This window comes from Erythrolamprus reginae, chromosome 6 (genome assembly GCF_031021105.1).
Source record: "Erythrolamprus reginae isolate rEryReg1 chromosome 6, rEryReg1.hap1, whole genome shotgun sequence".
Taxonomy (NCBI): Eukaryota; Metazoa; Chordata; class Lepidosauria; order Squamata; family Dipsadidae; genus Erythrolamprus; species Erythrolamprus reginae.
In genome coordinates this window covers 40,241,150-40,256,387 of record NC_091955.1, presented here as the reverse complement: position 1 = coordinate 40,256,387, position 15,238 = coordinate 40,241,150, and the positions used below count along the sequence as shown (strand labels likewise).

General features: G+C 43.0%; 1 protein-coding gene across 1 annotated transcript in view; it reads left to right on the top strand.

Moving 5' to 3' along the window:
• The window catches only part of RPAP3 (RNA polymerase II associated protein 3), a 131,476-nt gene extending 118,781 nt beyond the window's left edge, over positions 1-12,695 (top strand). The window contains exons 13-14 of the mRNA XM_070754946.1: positions 9,566-9,666; positions 12,320-12,695. Of these exons, the coding sequence (XP_070611047.1) occupies positions 9,566-9,666; positions 12,320-12,391 (173 nt within the window). The 3' untranslated portion in view covers positions 12,392-12,695. The remainder of the gene's footprint in view (positions 1-9,565; positions 9,667-12,319) is intronic.
• Positions 12,696-15,238: the final 2,543 nt, after the last annotated feature.

Genomic DNA, 15,238 nt, shown 5'->3' with positions numbered 1-15,238 from the left:
ACTTAGAGGAGGTGGGCTATTTGGGAGAAGGAAGCATTTGCTGTACGTGTAGCATTGGAGACATGGAGGCATTTTCCGGAAGGTGGACCCATTCCTTTCGAAGTGTGGACTGACCATAAGAACCTTGAAGACCCCTGGGAAGCTTTCTCCTAAGCAAATACAATGGGTCCAATATTTCAGGTGGTTCAATTTTACACTGAAACATATCCCAGCCTGGAAGAACCACATTGCTGACGCTCTGTCACGAAAACCACAGTACAATAGCAAGAGAGAGGAAGAAGTACATCTGATCATCTCATGCCTTTCCCCGCATCCTGAAAGTAAGGAGAAAGCTGCACCTGTCCTCACCCGAGACCAGACCAGGAGACAGTTTCCACCAGGAAATGGGGAATGCGAGAACAAATTGAAGTCGGCTTTGCCCACTGAACCATGGTTCAACAACCATAAAGAAATCCTAACACTGAGGGAAAGGTTGGCTTGGAAGGGAACCAAGCTGCATGTGCCTGCCAGCCTGCGATTAGAGATTCTCCAATGGAGTCATGACTCCAAACTATGGGGCCACTTCGGGTTCCTGAAAACATTGCGCCTGGCGCAGAGACAGTTATGGTGGCCCAGAATGAGAGCGGAAGTTGAAGATTATGCAAAAAGTTGTGCCAGCAGAAAGCATAGGCCTGGGAACCCCCCTGTATTGCTACAGCATGTAGACAACCCTACTAGGCCCTGGGAAGTAATAGCGATTGATTTCATAGCGTAGCTCCCCGAGAGCAAGGGAAACACTGTTATTTGGACTGTCATTAATTTGTTCTCCAAAGAAGCCCATTTCATCACTACCTACAGCCAGACACTTGGCTAAGTTATTCTTAAAACACATTTACAGATTGCATGGAGTCCCACGCAGAATCATATCAGATCGGGGGGGGGGGGGGGGTCCAATTCACAGCCAGATTCTGGAGAGAATTTGTCCACGCCATTGGTTCCACCCAAGGACTCAGTTCTGTGTTCCACCCTTCCACAAATGGAACAGCTGAAAGAGCTAACACCCCTTAGATGTTATGTGAGTTACCAGGAGAACAATTGGGCTGAATTGCTGCCTTTTACAGAAGTAGCGTACAATAATTCTATACACAGCAGCACGGGATTAACTCCTTTCCAGGTTACCAGTGGTCAAGATTTCGTTCCCATGCCGGAACTACCTACAGAACTTTCCTTGTCCATCACGTTGGTGGAGTGGATGGAGAAGCTGAAGAGAGGATGGGAGGTCACCAAGAAGGCACTGATGGAGGCAGCGCAAGCCTACAAGAAACAAGCAGATAAGCACCGATCTCCCCAACCCCCTTTACGAGTGGGAGATAAAGTTTTCCTGTCTACCAAATACATTTGGTTAAGGCTGCCTAGCAAAAAGCTAGGTCCAAAATTCCTGGGCCATTTCCCAATAGTGAAAGTAATCAACCCAGTCACGGTGTAGCTTGCGCTGCCTAGAATCCTAGGGGAGGATCCACCCTGTATTTCACTACAGCCTGCTTAAGCCGGTGATCAGGTCCAACATTAGGCCACACGCACAATGGCCCCTTCCCCTTTAGTAATTCAGGCGGAACCCTACTATGATGTGAATTTTTTTTGGGATTCCTGCATTTTTCAAGGAAATTTGCAGTACTTAATTCATTGTAAGGGGTACCCTCTGTCAGAGGATACCTGAGTAAACAGTCAGGATGTTAGTGCTGATAGGTTAGTCAAGCAGTTCCATGAAAATTATCCAAACAAACCAAAGGGTCCCGGAGGGGGAAGGTAGGATGGTCTGGAATGGTACTAACACCATACTTATTCTATCGTTCCAGGAGACAGGTTCTGCGGAAGGGGAGGCCACCTGTCAGGCCCAAAGTCATTATGTGAAGTCAAAGGTTGGCCTGACACAGTTTTGTAGTGATAGAGGAATGGGGGGGGGGGGGGGAGTGAGAGAAAGAGAGAGAGAGAGAGAGATGCCACCACACATTCCTTTCTGCAGAGTCCATAGTAACGAACACAGGAAGGAATTAGGAATCCTGCATAGGATTGGTCTTCATAACTGCACTTGTGGGTGTGGGAGTGTGATATGGGGTTTTGACTTGGATGTACCTTATTTTTCTGTGTATTTTTTCCTCCCCCAAATAGGCTGATAATTAGGGTGCATCTTATACACTGAATGTAGCTTTTTTCCCCAGCCCTAACTAGCTGCTAACGATCTTCCCAGCTCTTACCTTGCAGCCTCTTTCATTGTTTCTCTCTGTGAAGAATGTTTTCTAAGCCCTAAGTCTTTGCAGGGTTTGTTTCATATACTCTAACTTACTCTGAGTAAGTTTCTTTCTAACCCTAACCAGGTGCTAACAGTGTTCCCAGCTCTTACCACTTGCAAGCTCTTTCATTGTTAATTTCTGCCAAGAATGTATTCCAAGTGCTATTAATGTACCCAAGCTCTTTCACTGTTACTCTGCAAAGAAGGAGGTTTTCCAAGTCCTAAACCTTTGCAGGGTTTTTTCCATTGCTCTACTCGCAATGTAAGGAAGCTCTGAGTAAGGTATTGGCTGGGGTGTGAGTTCAGATGGGGATGGCTAGCTTTCCACCTGGTTCTTTTCTTTTAAAGAGAGAGAGAGAGAAAAGGGGGTGGGCGAATAACAAGCTTCTCTAGAGAAAGAAATGCATATCTCCCATCAATTGCAATGCAAAGACAGAAAGACAGAATTACACTGCAATTGATGGGAGAAACACATTTCTTTTTCTACAGAAGCTGGTTATTTACCTGCCCCATTTTTTTTCTCTCTCTCTAAAAGAAAAGAAACAATAACTTATTGGACCCAAATCAGCATGGCTTTACTGAAGGCAAATCAAGTCAGACTAATCTCATTGATTTCTTTGACTATGGCACAAAGGTGTTGGATCAAGGTGGTGCCATGGATATTGCCTATCTGGACTTCAGCAAAGCCTTTGATATGGTTCCACATAAAGAGCTGATAGATAAATTAATGAAGATTGGACTTAATCCCTGGATAGTTTGATGGATTTGCAGCTGGCTGAAGCATAGACATCAGAGAGTTATTGTTAATGGCGAGTATTCTGAGCAGAGACAGGTTACAAGCGGTGTGCCACATGGGTCTGTTCTGGTCCTATTCTTTTTAATATGTTTGTGAGTGACATGGGGAAGGTTTGGTAGGGAAGGTTTGCCTATTTGCCGATGACTCTAAAGTGTGCAATAGGGTTGATATTTCTGGAGGCGTCTGTAATATGGTAAATGATTTAGCTTTACTAGATAAATGGTCAAAGCAATGGAAACTGCAGTTTAATGTTTTCAAATGTAAAATAATGCACTTGGGGAAAAGGAATCCTCAATCTGAGTATTGTATTGGCAGTTCTGTGTTAGCAAAAACTTCAGAAGAGAAGGATTTAGGGGTAGTGATTTCTGACAGTCTCAAAATGGGTGAACAGTGCAGTCAGGCAGTAGGGAAAGCAAGTAGGATGCTTGGCTGCATAGCTAGAGGTATAACAAGCAGGAAGAGGGAGATTATGATCCCGCTATATAGAGTGCTGGTGAGACCACATTTGTAATACTGTGTTCAGTTCTGGAGACCTCGCCTACAAAAAGATATTGATAAAATTGAACCGGTCCAAAGGCGGGCTACAAGAATGGGGGAAGGTCTTAAGCATAAAACGTATCAGGAAAGACTTAATGAACTCAATCTGTATACTCTGGAGGACAGAAGGAAAAGGGGGGACATGATCTAAACATTTAAATATGTTAAAGGGTTAAATAAGGTCCAGGAGGGAAGTGTTTTTAATAGGAAAGTGAACACAAGAACAAGGGGACACAATCTGAAGTTAGTTGGGGGAAAGATCAAAAGCAACATGAGAAAATATTATTTTACTGAAAGAGTAGTAGATCCTTGGAACAAACTTCCAGCAGACGTGGTTGATAAATCCACAGTAACTGAATTTAAACATGCCTGGGATAAACATATATCCATCCTAAGATAAAATACAGAAAATAGTATAAGGGCAGACTAGATGGATCATGAGGTCTTTTTCTGCCGTCAGTCTTCTATGTTTCTATGTTTCTAACTTGGTGGAAAGCTAGCTGCCCCCAGCCGAACTCACACTACAGCCAATCCCAGGTGAATAATCTTCATCAGATTTTCCTCAGATGGGCTTAGCTTCCCTCTCGCAGCTGCTATGTCTTCAGAGCCTGGAGCTGTCATGCAGTTGCAGAGCGATGCCAGCTCTAAGTCCAGCTAGAGCAGAAGGGGGTGTAAATCTGAACCGTGGGGCGGGTGGTGGTGGTGGGAAAAGAACCAGGAGGAGAGCCGAGTCTGGCATGACTGATAGAGGAATTCTGGGAGTTGAAATCCACAAGTCTTAAAGCTGCAAGTTGGAAGACCCCCAAGTTAGAGATTAGGAGTTCAAGGGTCTTCAAACCTGGCAAGTTTAACGCTTGTGGACTTCAACTCCCATTTCTGAGCTAGCATGACTGGTGGAGGAATTCTGGGAATTGAAGTCCACAAGTCTTGAAGCTGTCAAGTTTGAAGTTTGTAAAAAGTCTACATGGTTGTAAAAAGTATTCTGCTACACTGGTATTTTATTAAACAATATAATACTACACTATTTTGTTCAGAATGCTTTTTTCCTTGTTTTTCTCCTCTAAAATCTAGGTGCATCTTATACGTCGGTGTGTCTTATACACCAAAAATATGGTAATCGAAGGGACTCAGAGTTGGAATGAATCAAGTCGAATCCAGATTGGCTTTGTTAATAAATCAAGCAGAGGCGTGGAAAATTGAATTATTTCTCAGATGCTATTTGGTTCGCTGAGTGCATTTTTGGAAATTTTTAAATTAAATGTTTTTTTTAATGTCTTAAAATTTTGGGTTTGCGTTCACATGGGTAGAACAATAGCAATGATACTCTTGTGACATATCTGGTGAACGCCTGTACAATTTTGAGTAGAATGGTGTTTATTTTGTTTCTCTATCTTTTTTCTAGCCTGAGTTATGAGGAGAAATGTAAAGGCAGGCAATATCGAAATTCGCACTTTTTCCAAACTTTGAAAATCAATTCTTTTTAAAAAAACTCTAGAATTTTTTTTCTTCACATTTTGCATTCTCTGGCACACTATTATCAAATAACAAAATCTCAAAATAATTTAAAATATAGAGGTAAAAATAATTGGTTCACTTGACATGGAATGACCCTTACCAAGGCCAGCCAAACTACTAAATACAGTGGTACCTCTACTTAAGAACTTAATTCGTTCCAGGACCAGGTCCTTAAGTAGAAAAGTTCTTAAGTAGAAACAATTTTTCCCATAGGAATCAATGTAAAAGCAAATAATGCGTGCAAACCCATTAGGAAAGAAATAAAAGCTCAGAATTTGGGTGGCAGGAGGAGGAGGACAGTTGCTGCCGAAAGAAGAAGGTGAGGTGAGGGAAATCAAAAAAATCCAAAACCTTAAAGGCTTACAAAAAAAAAAAAGAGGGAATCTGAGGCGGCGAGGAGGAGCATGTGCCTCCCATACATCTGGCATGAGGCAGCCTCCCATACACTGCGCCAGAGAGAAAAACCCAGGTGGGCGGAAGCGGGGAACCTCCTGCTCCTTTGACTGAAAGGCGGCGGCTGCTGCTGCTACCTGCTACCTCTTCCTTCCCATGCTGAAGGGCTCCCCTCTCCTCTCATTCACTCAGTTTGTAACCTTTCATTCACTGTGGTGACTCCTCAGTTTAGCTGAAGCCAAGTTGATCTGTTTGGGGCGAAGCGCACCCTTTTGCCTTTCCACGCCCAGATGCTCCAGGAGGCAACATTGCACTGGGTGTATGGGAGGCAGCGTGAGGGAGTCATCACAGTGAAGTGGTTTATTCCTTCTCCAAGCACCCAGAGAAAGGAAAACGCTCCATTCACTCTGGGCTGCCCAAAGCAAAGGGAGCATTTCTTTTCTCTGGGCGCTGGCAGAGGTTTATTCTCTCTCCAAGGGCCCAGAGAAAGGAAAATGCTTCATTCGCTCTGGACTCCCAAAGCCTCCTTAACCACCACTGAAAGGCTCCTCTGGCAGCCCAGAAAAGCCCAAGATGGCCGTAATTAAAGGGGGAATGGCAGGAAACTGGCCGGGCCTGCATGCTGCTCTCAAATTTCCTGGGAAATTCTTTAGGCTTGTGTTCTTAAGTAGAAAATGGTTCTTAAGTAGAGGCAAAAAAAATATTGAACACCTGGTTTTTATCTAGAAAAATTCTTAAGTAGAGTTGTTCTTAAGTAGAGGTACCACTACCAAAAAAAATTTTTCTTCTTCTTGAACTTTTACCAGAATCTTTGGGAGGGGGTGGTTACTTTTTAAGACGAAATGTAATTTATTTAGTGTTGTTTAGAGACCAGTTTAAAATCAGTTGCATACTTGTATACAGATGAAGACAAGTTTACAGATAGTTGCAAATACAACAGAATACATTTTTGCAGTTTGAAAACAAAATCAGGACAACCTCTCATTTAAACAGTTGCAATTTGGGTGGGGGGGTTCCATCAGCTAACCGCAAAGTGCAGAATGGCTATTTGGTTTTCAAGGCATGACTTTATTTTCATTTTAGCAACAATTATATACACTGCTCAAAAAAATAAAGGGAACACTCAAATAACACATCCTAGATCCAAATGAATGAAATATTTTCATTGAATACTTTGTTCTGTCCAAAGTTGAATGTGCTGACAACAAAATCACACAAAAATCATCAATGGAAATCAAATTTATTAACCAATGGAGGCCTGGATTTGGAGTCACACACTAAATTAAAGAGGAAAAACACACTACAGACCAGGGGTCCCCAAACCTTTTTTTTATAGTTTGCACATATTTCTATAAATTATACTTTTCTATAATTTCATTCAATATTTCCAAGCTCAATTAATTTTCAGGCACTTAACATTTACTATTATTATTATTATTATTATTATTATTATTATTATTATTATTATTGACTTTCATCAATCTACATTTCCAAGTATATTTTAAATTCATAATGCAAACTCATAAAATCATACAGTACATATCATATGTATCTTCCATTTAACCTATATACAGTGATACCTCGTCTTACGAACTTAATTGGTTCCGGGATGAGGTTTGTAAGGTGAACAGTTTGTAAGAGAAAAAATTCTTGAAACAGCCGGGCTTCTTTTGACGTTGCCTCGGCTGCCTTGACGGAATAGCCCTTAATCCTCCCCATCGTGGCTTTTGAACTTGCTACTTTTTTAAAGAAGCGGCAGCGCATAAAGCCCTGGAGATGTGGGGCAAGGGTCTCGGCTGTCCTCTCTCCATTCAGCCTTCCCCTTTTTTTTGCTATATATTTTTTTCACCATATTTTTCATTGAAGGCCTTGCAGCGAGGACAGAGTGAGGGCGCCCGGCCCTTTTTTCCCCCCACTTCGCCACTGCCAGTGCAGCCCTCCCCTCAACCTGCTGCACCTTCCTCGGGGGCCCCAACACCATTGTCTCCGGCCGTCGCTGTCGCCACCACTGCCACCCCTTCCACAAAGCCAACCCACCCACAGCCAGCCTCTCTCCCTCTCTTTCTCCCCCTTCTCTCTTTCTCCCTTTTCCTTCCCCCCTCTCTTTTTTTTTTGCTTACCTTTAGCAAAAGCGACACCAGATCTTCCAACAGCACAGGCTCAGGCAGTGGGGCGGTGGAAGAGGAGGCGGTGGAGGCGAGGGGCTTGCAAGTGGCGGCCCCCCACACCCCCACAGCACAAGGCAAGCACGGCAGTCAGGGGGTTGCTGTTGGGGAAGCAGGGGCCTGCTGATGTCAAGCCCACTGGCGGCGAGCAAAGCTGGAAGCAGCGCATTTGAAAAGCACGCGTTTGAAAAGCGTGCTGCTTCCCTGGGCGGTCGGCTTTGCTGGCCAGTGCAGGGCTTGATGTCAGCAGGCCCCTGCTGCCCCGACAGCAATCTCTTGACCACCGTGGTCCCCGCCTCCCAGCAACGGACTGTTAGCGGTGCTGGAAGAAGGTGTAAAATCTGGTGCACTGTCACTCACCCGTGGACCAGATAAATGGCCTCAGCGGGCCGCGTGCATGGGCCGTAGTTTGGGGACCGCTGCTTACAAACTGATCCAACTTTGATATAATGTCCTTAAAACAAGTCAAAATGAGGCTCAGTATTGTGTTTGGCCTCCATGTGCCTGTATGAGCTCCCTACAACGCCTGGGCATGCTCCTGATGAGGATACGGATGGTCTCCTGAGGGATCTCCTCCCAGACCTGGACTAAAGGATCCGCCAACTCCTGGACAGTCTGTGGTGCAACATGACGTTGGTGGATGGAGTGAGATATGACCCAGATGTGCTCAATCGGATTCAGGACTGGGGAACGGGCGAGCCAGTCCATAGCTTCAATGCCTTCATCTTGCAGGAACTGCTGACACTCTAGCCACATGAGGTCTGGCATTGTCCTGCATTAGGAGGAACCCAGGGCCAACTGCACCAGCATGTGGTCTCACAAGGGGTCTGAGGATCTCATCTCAGTACCTAAAGGCAGTCAGGCTACCTCTGGCGAGCACATGGAGGGCTTTGCGGCCCTCCAAAGAAATGCCACCCTACACCATTACTGACCCACTGCCAAACTGATCATGCTGAAGGATGTTGCAGGCAACAGATCACTCTCTCTAGACTCCCATGTGCTCAGTGTGAACCTGCTTTCATCTATGAAGTGCACAGGGCATCAGTACCGAATTTGTCAATCCTGGTGTTCTGTGGCAGATGCCAAGCGTCCTGCATGGTGTTGGGTTGTGAGCACAACCCCCATTTGTGGACGTCAGGCCCTCATACCATCCTCATGAAGTCGGCTTCTAACCATTTGTGCAGACACATGCACATTTGTGGCCTGCTGGAGGTCATTTTACAGGGCTCTGGCAGTGCTCCTCCTGTTCCTCCTTGCACAAAGGCAGAGTTAGCGGTCCTGCTGCTGGGTTGTTGCGCTCCTAGGGCCCTCTCCACATCTCCTGGTGTATTGGCCTGTCCTGGTAGCGCCTCCAGCCTCTGGATACTACGCTGACAGATACCGCAAACCTTGCCACAGCTCGCATTGATGTGCCATCCTGGATGAGCTGCACTACCTGAGCCCCTTGTGTGGGTTATAGACTCCGTTTCATGCTACCACGAGTATGAAAGCATAACCAACATTCAAAAGTGACCAAAACATGAGCCAGAAAGCATTGGTACTGAGATGTGGTCTGTGGTCCCCACCTGCAGAACCACTCCTTTATTGAGTGTGTCTTGATAATTGCCAATAATTTCCATCTGTTGTCTATTCAATTTGCACAACAGCATGTGAAATTGATTGACAATCAGAGTTGCTTCCTAAGTGGACAGTTTGATTTCACAGAAGTTTGATTTACTTGGAGTTATATTGTGTTGTTTAAGTGTTCCCTTTATTCTTTTGAGCAGTATAGTTGATATATAGCTACTTTTAGAGTAAGCAACTGTATGTATTATTTTCAAATATGCAATTTTCATTTTAGGCAATGTGCTTTTTTATGCCATGAATAAAAATGATATCTTATGTTAAAAGGAAAGAAGAGCCTTTACTTATCCTTGAAATTCTGCACAAATTATCAGAATCCAAAAGATTTGATATGGCAGTTATGTTTATGTCAGAGACAGAGAAAAAAAGTAAGTAAAACATATTACTTGGTCATTATTAAAACCAACGGCTTGATAATTTATAAATTAGTATTATCTCTAAATTAGTATAACAGCATATCCAGTGTTCCCTCTAAGGCGCGCTATAGTGCACTGGTTTTTCACACTCAGCGTGGGAATTTTAAATCCCTGCGGAGAGGACATTCCCCTCGCCTCCCCGCTTTGGTGTCAGCGGCCAGGGCTGAGGCTGCCCCGGCTCTGATACCCACCCGCACGGCGTCGGAGGAGGCATTGGCCTCCTCTCCCGCAGCCGCGCTGGGGGCTGCCTCCTGGAGCCGGGGGCAATGGGCCCAGGCTCGGCCTACTCAGCCCTGAACTCTGCCTCCTCCCCCGCCGCCGCGCTGGCCAGCAAAGCCAGCTGCCCAGGAAAGCGGTGCGCTTTTCAAATGTGTCACTTTCCTGCGCTGCTTTCCTGGGCAGCCAGCTTTGCTGGCCCGCGCAGGGCAGCCGCCGCGACAACAACCTCAGGAACGATGCCATGGTGGCCGCTGACACCGAGACCCCCAAGCCTGCTCTCAAGCATCAAGGCTTCTACTGAGGTGAGTTGTGCGGCTGCAGCAGGAGGCAGAGCCCAGGAGTGGGCGTGGAGGTGGGAAGCAGAGCCAAGGGGAGGGTGCGGAGCCAAGGGGAGTGCGCGCCGGCCAGCAAAACCGCTTTCCTGCGCAGGGGTGGGGGGGAGGCAGCCACCACCACCATCCCCACGGCACTAGGTTCAAGCCCTGCGCTGGCCAGCAAAGCCAGCTGCCTGGGAAAGCCCTGCACCGGCCAGCAAAGCCAGCTGCCCACCGGAGAAGCGGAGAGAGAGAGAGAAGTGGACAGAAAGAAAGAAAAGAGAAAGAGAAGGGAAAGAGAAGTGGAGAGGATGGAAGGAGGGAGGGCAGGGGAGGATAGAAGAGAGAGAAAAGGGAGAAAGAAGGAGAGAGAGAAAAAGGGAGGAAGAGAGGAAGGAAGGGAGAAATATAAAGGGAGGGAGGGAGGAAGAGAGAAAGAAAGAGTGAGGGAGGGAAAGAGGGAAGAGAGGAAAGAAGAGAAAGAAAGAAAAAAGTGGAAGGAAGAGAGAAGGAAAGAAAGGAAGGGGGAGAGAGAGAGAAAGAAAATCAAAATCTAGTTTGAAACCAAGTCAACTATTTAAGTGGCATTTTGATACTTAGCAGAGTTGCCCCATTCTGAGGTCACTGTTATAGACACACAGTATTTTATTTTGAAATTCTCTGAGGTAAAATATGGTGGGTTTTTTAAAAACCAAAATATCTTTACTGCAGATTAAGATCAGCAAAACAATATCAATCATCCAATTTCTTAATATACTTTAATTTTCATGTCTCTCAGCTGCTTAAAAGCCTTTGGTAGCTTATAATTAAAAAGAAAAATAACAAATATCAAAAGAAAAACGCAGGCTACTGAAAAACAAGATAGTTTCTTCCCTTTGGCAAGAGTGGTAGAAATTTTAGGAGGGATGATTGATTATTAAATATGGATTGACTATGGAATGATGGTAAAATATATATTTAGATGTTGTTTAATATTAGGATGTATTAATTCATAAAATTGGATTAGAATTTTAGAACTATATAGAATTACATAGGTAAAATTAATGGAATATACATAGGATAAATAAGGGGTTTATGATATATACTGTATTATTTTATGACTTTGCATTATGAATTTAAAATATACTTGGAAATGTAGAAGATTGATGAAAGTTAATAATAATAAATGCTAAGTGCCTGAAAATTAATTGAACTTGGAAATATAGAATGAAATTATAGCAAAGTAAATATGGAAATATATTAATTGATGCATTAGTGTTCAGATAGATTTTCATAGTATTATTAGATTACAATAATACTATGATAAATATTTAAGAAATGAAGATTTTAAAGCATGGATTTATTAATAGTTGTGTTTTAGTTTTAATAGTAATAGTTTTCTAAAAAAATAGCTTTAATTTTAATAGTAATAGATTTTGGTTTTGTTTTATTATTAATTTCTTTTAATAAAAAAGAAGGAAATTTTTTCCCTTATTTGTTTGTTTGTTTGTTTGTTTGTTTGTTTGTTTGTTTGTTTAGACTTCCATGCCGCCCAGTCCCGAAGGGACTGCTGCTCAGACACTATACTTTTCCACCCACCCCGGAAAAAAAATAGAGGGAACACTGAGCATATCACTAGTCTAAATATATTTAAAATATTTATTATAACATTTTTTGCACAGAAAACCTGTTCCTGAAAATATTTGAAAATATTTTTTCAGAACAAACTATACAAACATTTGTTGGGTCTGTGAAATTGTTCTTTAGCTCCTATATCTCTTTGAGTATCTTTTCTTTCTGTTTAAATTGGAAGATAATAAAGATCCAAAAAACAAAAAATGAAGAATGGCCAAGCGATCCTCTGCCTCTTTTCTGCACAGTTACATCTGTAAAGCAGTGGATTGTATTATTCATAAAGTCAAGTTTATGGAAATGTTACACATTCCAAGTTTAATATGACTCTTATTTCAGACTCTTTGCAACTTATTTATTGACTTGTTAAATATATAAATTGAATGATGATATCATTTACTAATGCTAAATTTATTTTTAATTTAAACATAATATAAAACCCGATTTCTTTTTCCTTATAGCTGTACGTTGTTTATTTGATCACTTGGAACAATCTCATTTGGAAGATTCTCCTATTAAGCAACTCAAGATAAAATACAGCATTTAATTTAAAGACTTTTTATATCTGTATATAAATACAGCAGATTATATACCGTTTTGGAAAGATAGTTCCATATAGATGATTATGACATAGAATTTCAAGTTCATTCACCTTTTTTGTCATGAGCTGATCCACCATATTTTGCCTGAATCTTATTTAATTTTTAATTTTGAAAATTCTGTAGAAACAAGATTGACAGCTTTTACAATAGTTATCAAATTCCATTCTTCATTACTTATGTGTTAAAATTTATATATTTTTATTCATATAAATAAATTTACAAATGTTAAATTCAATCTTTTTTGTTATTTGCAATACTTCCAGTATTTCTTCGCAGAATGTCAAGCTTAGACAAATGAAAAATCACTTATAAAAAACCCTGACATCTATGTTTCTCTTATTTTTATTATTTAGTCTTGGTATCTTTTAAGAACATTTGCTTGCTGTTAAAATTCCACTAATTATGACTTTGACTATGTCAGCTTCTTTGGAGACAGAACCACTATCTACTGTGGTCATAATACCTTAGGTATATATTCCCTAAACAAGGAATAAGATTTTACTTCTGAGTGCCATGATAGGATGAACTATAGTAGAGGGAATTACTTTTTAAACTATATACGGTGTTTCTCCAAAAAGAAAGCCGGTTCTTATTTTCTTTTGAAACACCCCCCCCCCCCCGAAAAACCAGTTAGGCCTTCTTTTTGGAGGGTTCTAAGATGCCGTCACCTTGGGATGGTGGCACCAACAACCCCATCCAGCTCTTCTACTGCCACTTGCTACCACTCACACATATCGCCCCAGCCTCTGATTTGCTTTCAGATGCTTGCAGAAGCTTTCGCCATCAGAAGTCTTGGGAAAGCATCTACAGCTGATAATAGATCGGCTGCAGAGGGCTTTCCCAAGGCTTCTGCAGCCTATATTAGAGCTCTGGATCAATCTGGAGCTCTGTTACCAGGTGCAGATGCCTTCCAGAAAGCCTTCTGCAACCAATAATAGATAATCAGCTTCAGGTGCCTTCCAGCAGACATCTTAAGGCGAAAACTTCCACAAACATCTGAAAGTGAATTGGAGGCCGGGGCAGCAAGTGTCAGCAGACGTGTTGGAGATGCGTCTTCCCTCAACTTGCAAGGCAGTCCCCCTTTGCTTCACCACCACTACAGGGTAACTATGGCTTCAAATGAAGTCTCAACTGGGAGAGTGTCAGACCCAAAGTCATTATGTGAAGTTAGAGATTTTGGCTTGACACAGTTAGCAGCGATAGGGAACGGGAGGGGTGAGAGAGAGAGAGATTGATACCACCACACATTCCTTTACGCCAGGGGTGGGCAATTAATTTTGCCAGGGGTCCACATGAGAAATTGGGATGTTTTAGAGGGACGGACTAATATAATTAACTCAGTTCTACCCAGTACTGTATATTATTGGGTAGAACTGAGTTAATTATATTATAATTATAAATTATAATTATATATTATATTATATATTATATATATATAATTATATATTATATTATATTATATATTTCTCCCTTCCTTCCTCATTCCCTCCATTTCTCCTTGTTCCCTCCATTTCTCCTTCCTTCCTTCCCTCCTTCCTCCATTGCTCCTTCTTCCCTCCCTCCCTCCATTTCTCCTTCCTTTCTCCCTCATTTCTCCTTCCTGGTTGGACCAGCCTCTGTGGGCTGGTCACAGACAGCGGGCAGGCCACATGCAGTCCCTGGGCCACCACTTGCCCAGGTCTGCTTTACGCAGAGTCCAAGGTCAACTGAACTAATGAAAAAGCCAATAATCCCTGCACTGAATTGGTCCACAAGATTTCATTTGTGGGTGTGGGGAGGTGAAATGAACCTTAACCTGGATGGGAATTGAAGGGAAATTCAGTGTTGGAATGATCGGCCACAAATCCAAAATCGCTTTGCTAATGAATCTTGTGTGAGAGCACAGGAGTGGAATTCAATTTATTTCTCAGATGCTATTTGGTTCAGTGACAAAAAATTCCAACACTCACTCAGATGACAGCTTGGAAAAGTGGCAGGCCAGTTGCAATCAGAGAAGCAGGAAGGAAGGTAGCGAGCAGGGGTTGAAATTCCTCCACAGGGAAATTCCTTTGATGTAACAGAGGTCTTTGTCTATGTCTCAATTTGCTTAGAGTGAGAAGCTGGAGCAGAAGGGAAAACTACATTATTCATTGTTGCCATGTAGAGAGGTAACTTTGGGGGGCCATGGGGAGGGGGATTTTCAGGAACCCATTGGCACCTCACCCATCCCAACTCCGGGAAATAATAAGTTTGTGATCCAGTCAGACGTCAGTGACGTGGCAATAGCCGTGGTGTTATTACAAGACAATGGAAGGGGACAGTTGCTGCCTTGTGCATACCTTTCCAAGAAGCTAACCCCCTCCGAGAGGAGATGGGCTATTTGGAAGAAGGAAGCATTTGCTGTACGTGTAGCACTGGGGACATGGAGGCAATTTCTGGAAGGGGGAGCAATTTCTTTCAAAATGTGGACTGACCATAAAAACCTTAAAGCATTAAAGACCCCTCGGAGGCTTTCTTCTATGCAAGTACAATGGGCCCAATGCTTCAGACGTTTCAATTTTACACTGAAACATTCCAGCTGGGAAGAATCTCATTGCTGACACTCTGTCACAAAAACCACAATACAATAGCAGGAGAGAGGAAGGAGTACCATCTCATGTCTTTCCCTGCATCCTGAAAATAAGGAGAAAGCTGCACCTGCCCTCACCCGAGACCAGACCAGGAGACAGTTTCCACCAGGAAAGGGGGAATGGTAGAACAAATTGAAGTCAGCTTTGCCCACTGAACCGTGGTTCAACG